Source organism: Magallana gigas, chromosome 1 (assembly GCF_963853765.1).
Source record: "Magallana gigas chromosome 1, xbMagGiga1.1, whole genome shotgun sequence".
Taxonomy (NCBI): domain Eukaryota; kingdom Metazoa; phylum Mollusca; class Bivalvia; order Ostreida; family Ostreidae; genus Magallana; species Magallana gigas.
Genome location: NC_088853.1, coordinates 70,416,175 through 70,428,743, shown reverse-complemented (window position 1 = coordinate 70,428,743; position 12,569 = coordinate 70,416,175). Strand labels below are relative to the sequence as shown.

Sequence of the window (12,569 nt, the reverse complement as noted above, 5' to 3'; positions counted from 1 at the left end):
AATCTACAGTACATGTCTACAGTACATGTCTACAGTACATGTCCACAATACATGTCTACAGTACATGTCTACAGTATATGTCCACAGTACATGTCTACAGTACATGTCTACAGTACATGTCCACAGTACATGTCCACAGTACATGTCTACAGTACATGTCTACAGTACATGTCTACAGTACATGTAATAAGCTGATTAGTTTACTCGCCGTATTACATGTCCCTGTCAATTCTTTATATTTTTGCCTATTCTTTAATTTCCACATTATCAGTTGATTCAAGTACCTCGCATCAGACTACGTTGATAACAATTATTTTGATGGTTCTCCATGTAAAAATTTTACCTTGTCTTTGATGTTATTCTTAAATTTCTATGATATTAACTTCACTTTTCTTTTACTTTTCAAGTTGAGGCTGGGAAGTTCCGCCGACACGCCAGAGATCGGTGACCTAGTTTTGAGTCGTCTCTGTCCGGCACTAAGTCAGGTCGTGGGGAACGGACTGAAGCCGTTCCTGAACGGGTTCCAGATGTTTGGCCGTGTCAATGTCACCGTGTGGAAAGTGGCGGAAATTTCCGCCGAACAAGGTGAGTTTTCCCAAGTGGAGGCTCTCACACAAGGGGCACCTAGACTTAATTTTACAGTTTGAGCCAACCCCCTGCAGTGGCTGCACTGATGTAGTTTTCTGTGTTTTATAAAGACATTTTTGATTTTACACTTTGAGCAGGCCCCTACACTTAAGGATCTCTACTTGTTTTTATATACATTCTTAATTTTCCACGTTTAGCATCATATACCCCTACATTACACTGTATCTAAATTATACAATGGTATGTTGTTATATGCATTCTTATTTTCACACTTTGAGCAGGTCCCTACATGAGAGCTATCTATGTTATACAATGATATGTTGTTTTATACGGTACATTCTTAATTTCATACTTTGAGCAGGTCCCTACACTAGAGCTATCCATGACCTTGTCCAGCAACTCAAGAGTCACGCTGGCCTGACCAGCTGTGCTGCCAAGTTTGAGGCGTTTCTATTTGGACTTCTCAAGTGAGTTTATGTAAAATGAATTCTTTAGATTTTTCTGAGCCCAGATTTTAATGACATACTATGTTAACAAAAAGACTCCTCCTTCTTCAACCTTAATTTGTCAAATTGATTTAATATGACCTTGACCTTGATTAATATAAGGTCAAACAAAAACTATTCTTATTGTTTCACTATTAATAATAAAGTAATTCTGTGGATATTGAAAACTACATTCTATAGAAATAGATAAGCATAAGATTCCAAATAGACATACAAATAAAACAATTTTATATTCTACCTCTGTTTCAAGATTAGGAACTATGAATTCTCGAATAAATGTTTGAATGTTATTGAGCCTTTTCACATTACTATCATAAATTAAAACAGATAGAATTTCATGCCAATGTATATAATTTAAAGAACTTAGATTCCTAAAACCATTTAATGAATTACTATTTACTGTGGTTTCATCAATATTTGTTGAATACCAATTTTCGTTGATTTCATTGTTAAGTTTATCCTTGAAAATAAATATTCATTGAACTGCAATTTCTACTAGTATTTTGTATTGATAGGGTCATTGGCCACGAATTTACGTATCCTTGAAACTGCGATTTTCACTTTATCCATGAAAATTGATACCCTTGAATATTAATGAAACCACAGTACCTTTAAGCATCTTTCCTTAAAGTCAAAACTCAAAACTTCAAGACTGATGTAAGTTGATTCTATTTTCAGCCTGAGACTGCTGGACTACTGGATGGGATATCTCCGTTACAGCGACGCCCTCACCGACAAGTTCTACAACTCAGACAGCGTCGTCATCTTGAGCCGGACCTGTCACGAGCGAGCTTACGACGAGATGCTCATCTCACTGCAGCCTCTGTCTGTGCTGCCATTCCAACTGGGTCTTGAGTACGTTTTAGAGAATTCCAAGCACCTGACCCACTCCCCCAATCTGAGCCCCAACAGAAACAAGTCGCCTTTAATCAGCCCCTCTCTAGAGAAGGAGGTAGTTATACCTCCTCCAAAGCCCGCCCGAAGTATGGGCGTTAACGGAACGGGACTGATCTCTGCTAAAGCTTGGGAGTGGATCAAAGGGAGTGTGTGTGAGGAAACAGGGGATCAAAAGTCCACAGAGGTGGATCAGAAGATGGTGGAAAAGAAAGAAGAGGTTGGATTGGTTGAAAAGCGAAGCAAGTCTTTGAATGATGTAGAAGGGAGAAAAGTTCAGAAGCAGGGTGAAGGCGGATTACCAGTGGTAAAGAGATCGGTGAGCAGTGGAGGGAGTCAGTCGGACGTTAGAGGAATGACAGACTCATTCTCTGGAATCGCCCAGAAACTACTAGGGATGAATACCTCTCGGGAAAAAAGTCCGGAAAACAGCGTCAACAAAACACAAACTGCTAACAGCATCGAAAAGAAAGCAGTAAAAGACAAAGTTCAGCCCATAGATAGCACAGAAACAGTGTCATCCAAAGCCAAGTCTGGAATCCTGAAATTCTTTGACAAGTTGCTGCTGTCCAAGGACAATGTTTCAAGCCCCAAGAGTCAGATTCCTAAGAGGTACAGCTGGAATGTTCCCAGTGAGGGTCAAAGTTCATCTGGATCACCTGGAACCAAGAGCCTGTCTCCGGTATCTGGAAACAAGGAGTTGAAGAATAGTCTGGAGTATCAGAAACAGAAGTTTGCCAACCAGAGGAAGACCCAGAAATCAAAGTCCGAGAGCGTGGTGGCCAAGAGCATCCAAAGCGAGGCCACAAAGGATGATGGGAAGGCTGTGGTTGGAAAATCTGAAGGAAACAGTAATGGGAAAAGTCTGAAGGCTACTGAAAAAGTTAATGCCCCGTCTGATAAACTGGTGTCAAAAATGGCAAGGAATCCACCTTCTAATTTGAGTTTGAAGATGAGAATTGTGGAAGAAGCCCAAGAGAAGGCTCCAGTGAAAGTATCAGACTCGCCCTCAAAGAAGTTTGGTTCACCTCAACGCAGAGCAGCAGACAAGGCAAAAATCAGCAAGATACCCACACTTCAGAAGAAAACTGAAAGTAAAATACCCAAGAGAAACAGTCTGGTGTTGGACTCATCTGGTTATAGCTCATCGAGTGTGCTCAGTTCACCAACTCGAGTCAAGCACTCATACTCTGCTGGACAGATTCCAGTCCCTGTACAATCTCCAAAGAAGACCAAATCCAACAATGCCACAGCTGATGCTGAAACTTCAACCAAAAAGACTGCTTCCTTAAAACCAGTTGTCTCTAAGTCCGATGTGGAAAAACTGGAGGGAATGGCATCTTCCACGGAATTTCCAAGTCAAGATCCGACAGAATCCGTGGAGTCCAATACCTCCAGTGAGTGTGCTTCTCTAGAAGTGGGTCCTACTTTGGTGGCACCCAGCCAGACCAAGAAAAAACTGAATGGGTGTGTGGAGACGCAGAATGAAGCTGTGAAGTCGGACCAGAAGACCAGAGCTGCGCCGGTATTTCCCGGAACTGCCCAGGCGGTAGAGCTTGATATCAACTCCAACTCCCCCCACCCCTGTCCATCAGAGGAGGCCCGGGGTCAAAGTGCAGAGAGGGGAACTTGTGAGGCGGGTGACCAGAAGGATTTCATGAAACCTGACTTCAGGTAAGGAAATACCTAAGCTGTGTGCATGTTATACCACAAATTGTGACTCCTATCTTTTGTTTGACTGTCACAACTTACAAAAATTATGGAACTGTACAATATTATTATCAAAGAAGCTTGAATTTGGCAAAACATGTTGTATACATTTTATCAATCTAATTTAAATTAGATGTTAGATCCGCTAGCTTACTCAGTGAGTCATTACTTTTTTATTTATAGGCAATTCTAGTTCTCTTTGTAAATGCTTGAGAAACATGCTACAAATTATACATGTACATGTAATAAATGACCTATATTTCAACAATTAAGTAACAGTGAGACCTGGGTCTTATTTTCCAGATACATAGAGACTGTTGTAGATTTTGAGTCGTCCGAGATATCTCAGCTCTCCTACAAGAGGGGAGATCACTTCGAGGTGCTCGCTGAGATCGACTCCAGCTGGTTCTACTGTGTGAACGGCCCACAGGAAGGGCTCGTACATGTCAACGCTGTCAAGCCTCTGAGTGACAAAGACGAGTCGCATCTACTTCATAACACATTTGATTCATAATCATCTTGGTCATTTCTGCGTTTGTTTAACTTTTAAAAAATTCATTCAACTCTCATTTAGTCTGTTTAAAAACATGAAAGCGGTACTGATTGTATTTGAAATGCTGATATTTCAACAGAAAGGATTTCATTGATCATAGGAATGGTATTATAGTCATAGAAATCAAGTTCATTAAGTATTAATCAACATTACTGTGTAGAATCAGTAGATACATATTGTCATAGGAAGGATTTTAATTTCTTTCAGATCAGTAGTGTGTTATTTTATTGATTAATTAAACTTTATATTATATTGAATCGTCTGTTCGAAATATATTTGAAGATACCAGTATATACATACATTGAACATGTATTGGTATACATGGGTAACTTACAATTTAACGGTCAAACATTACATTTACCTATACCTAATATGTATTATCAAATCATTTTGAATGAAACTTGACATGTATGTAAATACGTTATAGTATAGGAACTTTTTAACGGATGTGTGCAATATAATAGGTGTAATACAAATAACTGAACATGAAATTGTACTTCTGTTTATAAATGATGGCATTTTAATGTCAGCTGCATAATAATTAAGGTTGTGTTGTAATTAAGTTGTAATTTGATACAGCATCGTTATTCACAATTTCCGTTTGTTAATTTTGTCGGGATTCTAGTCCGCTTGTTGATATTTTTTTGTTGCCATTATGTTGTGATAAAATCCCTCATTTATATGTGATATATCATGAAATTATTGATGGTTCTGTTTTTTATTGTTTTTATGAAGTTGTTTCATTTTTTAATACTTCATTGACTGTATCGGCCCATAAACCGTTGCATTTGGTTACTAGTAACATAGGGATATTGTTCATGTGTGGATCCAGATAATTTTTCAGGGGTGAGTCAGGGGCCTATTTTTGGTAATCTCACAATGTGAGTTTGATAAGGTTGAATCTTTCAGCATCATGGACTTAACCTGCCACCCTTCTTCCTATATTTATTTTGGACATGCCATTTATATACAGTTTTAAGTTTACTGGTTACATAAAACATGCATTATGGATCTTACACCTATTCTATTTTGTCCCCAATCAGGTTTTTAAGGATCCTCAACACCCCGTGACTCTTTATGACAGAGTGTTTTAACTCATTATAAAACAGCTTATATCACCAAATTTTTAGTGTTATCTCTGTCGTGCAACGGTTGTAGCTACAATCTACTGACCCGCTGGTCCCGAGTTCAAATACTGCATGGACTTTTGCTTTCATGAATAGAAGTCAAGTTTTTAAAGTTGATATTTTTCCCCCCAAAAATTGGAATTTTTTCTTTCATTTTCTCACTCACTAACTAAAACTCACTAACTGAACATTCTCCACAATTTAGGTTAATACAGTATCAGTAGAAATCCCCCGACACTGTAGGTATTCGCAGCACTCAGTGTTGGAACTATGAGAGGAGAGTAGTGGTCTTTCTTAGTTTTGAACTTGTTAGTTTTTACGAGTGATTTAACTTCATGCTACTTGGAAAATGGAAAGTCTTCATGCAATACCTGTGTATACATGTACTTAGAATATATTTTTGACTTGATTTAAATTTTTAACACACCCCCCTCCCAAAAAAAAAACAAAGGGGGGGGGGGGGGAGAGAAATAAATAGACTGGAGAACTATTGCTCTCTCATTGTGGATATGACCTCACCCATGGTTTGACAGTTTGGCCTTAAACAGTTGTTTCAATGTCTAAGTCATCTCTTACACTTGGTACAAGCCATACAATTTCTGGATTCTCTTCCTAAATTATGAGGCTTGATCCACTCCCCAAGATTATGCGTTTGATCCACTATGGTACCGTAAAATTGGAAGTCTTGATCCACTCCCCAAAACTATGAGTCTTGATCCACACCTCAAAATTATTAGTCTTGATCCACTCCCAATAATCGTAAGTCTTAATCCACATAAAACTATGAGTCTTGATCCACTTTCCCAAATTATGAGTCTTGATCCACTCCCCCAAATTATGTGTCTTGATCCACTCCCCCAACTTATGAGAATTGATCCACTCCCCAACTTATGAGAATTGATCCACTCCCCAACTTATGGGAATTGATCCACCCCCCAAATTATGAGAATTGATCCACTCCCCCAAATTATGAGTCTTGATCCATTCCCCTAAACTATGAGTTTTGATTCACTCCTCAAAATCATGAGTCATAGACGTGACTGAGGGCAGGTTGATACAGCATGAAGGGATTTCTTTAGTGAGTCTGGCTGGAATAACAATATTGATACATTAAAGACTATTAATTTTTGCATTGGAGTTCCATATTTTTAAGTGTGAAAACATTAAGGCCAATTCATCTCTGTCAACATTCCTTGTTAAGTTCGGTAAATTCCTTATAAAACGTGAGGAATTAATATCCACATAAAATCGCGAGAAGCAGTCCTCGCTGATTCTTAAATCTCGCCTTTATTTTTCAGACAGTTTTGAGCTATATGAAATTATACAAAAAATTGGTGTTCACGATTTTATATTCTCGCAATGTCATGCAAAACAGCAGAAATGCAGAATTAAGTACTCGCATAAAATAAGGAATTTACAGTATCTTAAAATGCATTGTACTCTTGTTGTACATTGTAACTTAGTGGGAAAATATAAATAAAATCAACCTGTCTAAAAATTAAGAAAATGTTTTACATGTTTTACTTATAAATCATCTTTCTTCAGTCAATGAAATTGATTTTTACATGTATTTTATCATTTCTGGGTAATCAATAAACGTTCTATAGGTTTAGTCAATTTTTCATAGAGAATTTAAATACTATACACAGTGCTGCTATATCGTCACTATAGCTAATTTTCATACAATAATCATTTTTCTATAATTACAGGAACTAATTATTGAATGTGTCATTATTGTTGATTCTGAGACTTACTGGACAGCGACTGTTACAGTAGAGAAAGGTTGCATACTCTCCTCCATAGCTGACATATTGCTGCTTTAATTAACACTCCTCCATGTAGATTACTAATTAACTTCGCTAATTTCTTGTTTTGATCTACACCTATTACTGAGTACTTCTCTGTTTGTGCAGGATTTGTTTTCACTTTTCGTCTCGACATTTTTGAATCCTAGCTATAGAGTAGACTAGTAATACATGTATCGCTTCATCACTGAAAACAGGTAAAAACTTATTAACCCGAAAGCTCTCTAACCTGAATCCCTTTACATATACCGCTTCATCACTGAAAACAGGTAAAAACTGATTAACCCGAAACCTCTCTAACCCGAATCCCTTTACATATATCGCTTCATCACTGAAAACAGGAAAAACTGATTAACCCAAAACCTCTCTAACCTGAATCTCTTTCCATGTATCACATCATCACTGATAGTAATAGGAAAAAAACCCTGATTAACCCGAAACCTCACTAACCCGAATCACTGTCTATGAGGAATTCTAAAATCTATGTCATTTCATTCAGTTTGAAGCCTACACCTTTTTTTATTAATTTTAAAATGGCTGCAAATTGAAATTCCATTATCTGTGATTTCATGAATTTAATGATTGTGCTTTTCTTCAACCAGATTGAGATTTTCTTCACCTGAACACATAACCCCAGACTGAAGCATGCAAATTTTGAGTCAGCCAGATTGAGTTGGAATGTTAAATTCGTCAACTTCATAATGGCCCCAATCTCCCTCATTTCCATCCATAACCTGTTTGCTTTAACACTTTTCTTTGTACCGGTACATGTTCATCGGTTAGACATGCTTTCAGTTGAAATAAATGTATTATGTGGTGGAAAAGGCTACTTTATTTGTAACACTTTATATATATCAACTAATTAAGAAAGCTGGCTAACATCTTTATTGTTGTAAATGAAATCCTCTACCACTAAGGTAAACAATTTATGTCAAGCGTGATCGATCTCTGAATTTTATGATCGGTCTCGTAACTGTATCGATGGGTTCTATATTTATGTCAACTGCTTCTTTCATTAATTCTATGTGCAATACAATATACTGTTATTTTAATTTCACTATTATATACATCCTAGGCAGAATATTGAATTACCTGAGAGTTCAGTATTGAAAGCATATAAATGCAATTGTGCTGTTTACATGTAAATATATATACTGTTGTGATGCATATTGCAGTAACAATGATGCAAACTATAAGTGTTTCACTTACAGACATCTTATATATTTATGATTGTCATTTTTTTCCAACTAGACAAGTATGTTAATAATTAGATTGTTCTTTTAAGCATAATAATTTAGAGAATTACAAATTTAAAATGAATTCTTATCTTGATATTTAGAGCTACATGTACAACCTTCTTAATCTGATCATGATATTTTGTTTTAAAGTGTTTAGAGCTACAGCCTTCTTAATTGCTTTTGAGTTAACTTATTAACTTAAACCATTTTAAAATTTGCAAATGCTAAAAATTGAGGAAACTGGTAACCAACTTGTTTGATGTGGGGCATTATTTACTTGTAGGATTTTCTCATGATCATATTATATATATATACCATAATAAAACTTTGATGCACCTTTATCAGACCTTTGAGATGCAAGTGTATTTTTTTGTTCCAAATCAAAGTCCTAAAAGTACTTGGAGATTTATTTACAATGTCTATGTGCATCAATATTCAGATTTTACTTTTCAGTTACTGTCAGTGTTAATAATTTTTAGCATTATTTATAAATGTGTCAGTTTTCATGATAGCCCTGACATCAGAAACTGATGCAAGACCCTTGGAAACAGATTTGTGTTCTCGGTGTCAATGTGACAACCTGCTTACAAACCACGGAGAGTGTACCTTAAAGAGAGTGTTCCTTAAAGAGAGTGTACCTTAAAAGCAGTGAACAAAATGTACATTTCTACATAGAATATTCATGACATTGTATGCGACAATGATATTTGATAAAATATTTCTTTCCCATAATTTACTCAATTTTAATGTGACAACTGGTTTTAAATTAAATGTTTACCATGGTGACTCTCTTCAAGAAATAATGTGTATTTGAGTATTTCTACTAGATAGATTATACAAGTATGCATGTACTATGGTATTGTACTGTACATGTGGTTATGCAATGTACTCTCCAGGTTGACTCAGTATGTGGGATGCGTATAATGTACTGTACAGAAACTGAATCACTGCTCGTCAACTATATCTCCCTGCTATGGATTCTACACTTGTTAACTTGACCATTATGTGTTTAATATGATTATAATACATAATATTGTATACAGTAGGTAAATTCAAGTCATTTCTGTTGCCTAATAAAGTCATATGAAGCAAGGATGCGGATTTTTGTTATATACAGTCTACAATTCTTACACAACCAAGAGATTCTGCAGCTCCTATCCATCAAAGCCTGGCCATCACCAACTTTCCTCAAGTCAATACTGAGCCTCATAGTTTTGACCTCAAATTTATGCACTTTTCTTTCAAGAAATTGAGTTTAGGACTGAGTTGAGTGACATACATAATCATTTTGGGGGTGCTGTTAATTAATTGTTCCTCTGATATGCTGCATGACTTTAGTTGATCAGACATGAACAAGTTGATCAGACATGAACGAGTTGATCAGACATGAACGAGTTGATTAGACATCAACGAGTTGATCAGACATTAACGAGTTGATCAAACATTAACGACTTCTCGGTTGGAGCAGAAATGAATGACTTTCAGTCACAGGCTAAATGCCTTATAGTGTTGAAAACCTTGATACATGTACCTTATAATTAGCTAAAATACATACAATAGACAAATTTCTCATAATTTATTTATTTTTGAATGGACCTAACCATTAAGAAGCTTCGATCTGATTAAATCAAATCCTTGATGATTACTGTAATTGTATAACGCCTACGAGGCGACATATCTACTGTGATTGTATAACACCTACGAGGCGACATATCTGATTCAATAATCATAGTTACATACATCATCAATCAGGTGCATCGAGGATCTGCCTTTTATTATATTGTGTGAAGTTTCTACCACAATCAACATCTGCTAAACAACATAGTACAATAAACAAAAAGTTCAGTCTTTAAGAATGCAAAGATGCACATGCTGTTAAACAGCTAACAAAATTATTACTGGAAGAAAATTTTGTAATTGGATCCTTCCAGCCAATTGAATGCCTTCATTCAACTGCTTCCAACCAGTGAAATGCCTTTTGATTGTCCAATGGTCATCTCTGATCCCTGTCCCTATATCCTCCTGAATTGCGGTTGTCACGGTAACGGTCTCTGTTGTTACCACCATAATCAGAACGCTCTCGATCATTGTCTCTGTTACCCCGATTATCATCTCTGTAACCCCGATTATCATCTCTATAGCCCCGATTATCATCTCTGTAACCCCGATTATCATCTCTATAGCCCCGATTATCATCTCTATAACCTCGATTATCATCTCTGTAACCACGGTGGTCATTCCTGTATCCACGGTTACCATCTCTATATCCATGACCTTCCCTGTTGCTGTTGTCATGGTGACGCCCTCCACGTCGATCCTGGTAACCACCTCTGATAATTTAAGAAAGTTTGAAATCAACTTTTGAAATGCTCTACTGGATAATTGTGATTAATAAGGACAATAAATGAATCAACAAACATTTTAGAAATATGAATATCCCCCCCCCCTCCTCTCAACAAATTGGATTCGTAGTCGGGTTTACCCATTATGAAAATTGCTCCTGGTTTTTATCTAAATAAATCTTAAACTAGTGCGTTAACTCTATTAACCTGTTTCTGAAGTTGCCCCTGTTTTTCTGGAACCAGTTTCTGATGCAGGGCGGGGGTGGGGTGGGGGTGTTGACTGTCTCCATGTACTCTGAGTCATCTTCTGTATAGCGAGTCTTAAACATCTCGTCAAACAAGGTCAGTAACTCCTCAGTTGACTTCTCTTCTGCTGACAAATTTAGCGCCATTTTGTCTACTGAAAGATACACATTGAATCAGTTTATCTTGATGCTTTCCATGAGTCATTTTTTCAAAGAAAAAGTCATTTCCCTACATACAAGTAACACTATTGTAAACAAATATAAGATTAGAGCTTCGTTTACATGACAATAAATTCTTATCTCTGTATCTCACTACTAGTAGTAACTTTTGGTCAATCATTCAAAATGCACAAGTAAACTATTTTCTACATAAAAAATTAAAAACTAAATTTTGATCTCAAATCATGTCTAGGTCCCCTTAAACTACAATGTAAGGGGCGAAAAAACACTGTTTTGTGAAGTTTGTTTTGTAAACTGACTTTGTACATAGATTTTTCATAAAAAATATCACTTAAATCATTGGGAAAACTACTGCTTATTTTTGGATACCGTCAGTCCTATAACAAAAGGTCATGCAGACAAATTGAATACCGCATGTTAGTGCAGTATGCAGGGTTGTCTCTAAAAATTGAAGTAGAAGGGAGAAATAAAAAAGTAGAAGGGGATCTGAAGGTCTAGCTTATAGCTAGATTGTGTTTGAAATGCAATAATAGCCGGGTAATTACGTCACTTTAGGCGGGGAAATTCCCCGCCTTCCGGGTCTTAGAGACAACCCTGAGTATGATAAACTTTGTCTGCATGGTCTCACTATCTGGTGAGTTATAATTTACTGCAGCAGCTGTGTACACACTTTTGTTGCAAAAAATATAGGGAATGTAAATACTGCCTAAAAATATACACATACTGAATGAAACCGTCATTTCACTCTGTCCATAAAACAGACCAACGTCCAAGTATAGCTTTAAAATCTGCATGAGATGCCTCCCACAATTTTATGCAGACATCATTTCCTCATGTATAATCAATTAGGAACTGACAGTATATAGTGACAATTAATTTAATTATAATCACATTAATAATTTCCCAGTACGTGTCTCAATTCAATGTATTTAATTTATAAGAAGGATAATTCATTTTCAAAGAAAATAATTGAATATGAATATAGATAGGCCTACATGCTAAAATTTCCTGGATAAGGATATACAATTTGCATTGTCTTATCAATTTACTGTTAAAATAAAATTAATATACACATATACAAACTACATATACAGGTTAATAAAATCACCAGAGAGGAACCTTGAAGAATAAAACAATAATTTATAAAAAAAAACACGACTGGTAACCAGAGACATAAATAACGGCATTGACACGAGTTGAAGTTTTTAAAATTATTATACTAAGTATTCAATAAGAGGTATAAAAACAAAGCAATGCCAACCTTTTTGTGGTTGTGAAGTATTCACACAAACTGACAAAGGAGGAAGACAAACCCACGTTGATCTACTTTTACTTTCGTTTTATGAACAAAGATAGGTAGTGCGAGAAAACAACTAAAGGA

General features: G+C 36.3%; 2 protein-coding genes across 4 annotated transcripts in view; one reads left to right on the top strand and one right to left on the bottom strand.

Moving 5' to 3' along the window:
- The window catches only part of LOC105333005 (Iporin), a 37,143-nt gene extending 27,629 nt beyond the window's left edge, over positions 1–9,514 (top strand). For both annotated transcript variants that reach the window (XM_011435786.4, XM_011435785.4), the window contains 4 exons: positions 408–585; positions 950–1,055; positions 1,773–3,662; positions 4,002–9,514. In XM_011435786.4, the coding sequence (XP_011434088.3) occupies positions 408–585; positions 950–1,055; positions 1,773–3,662; positions 4,002–4,212 (2,385 nt within the window). In that variant the 3' untranslated portion in view covers positions 4,213–9,514. The remainder of the gene's footprint in view (positions 1–407; positions 586–949; positions 1,056–1,772; positions 3,663–4,001) is intronic.
- Positions 9,515–10,169: 655 nt separating this feature from the next.
- Positions 10,170–12,536, bottom strand: LOC105333004 (RNA guanine-N7 methyltransferase activating subunit). Of its 2 annotated transcripts, none has more exons than XM_011435782.4 (3): positions 12,450–12,536; positions 10,971–11,163; positions 10,170–10,751 (listed from the first exon to the last, which is right to left on the bottom strand). In XM_011435782.4, the coding sequence occupies exons 2-3, from the start codon at positions 11,153–11,155 to the stop codon at positions 10,415–10,417; spliced, it is 522 nt and encodes a 173-aa protein (XP_011434084.3). In that variant the 5' UTR covers positions 11,156–11,163; positions 12,450–12,536; the 3' UTR covers positions 10,170–10,414. The 2 variants fall into 2 exon arrangements, with proteins under 2 accessions (XP_011434084.3, XP_011434085.3); XM_011435783.4 differs by having other exon boundaries at positions 10,971–11,160; positions 12,450–12,522.
- Between the last annotated feature and the right edge of the window lie 33 nt (positions 12,537–12,569).

What these genes read in the sequence shown, in the direction of transcription:
- LOC105333004 (XM_011435782.4), bottom strand. Translation starts at nt 11,155, where the DNA reads ATGGCGCTAAATTTGTCAGCAGAAGAGAAGTCAACTGAGGAGTTACTG. An exon ending in AGGGGCAACTTCAGAAACAG is followed by an intron (nt 10,752 to 10,970) that starts GTTAATAGAGTT and finishes TTAAATTATCAG; the next exon opens with AGGTGGTTACCAGGATCGAC.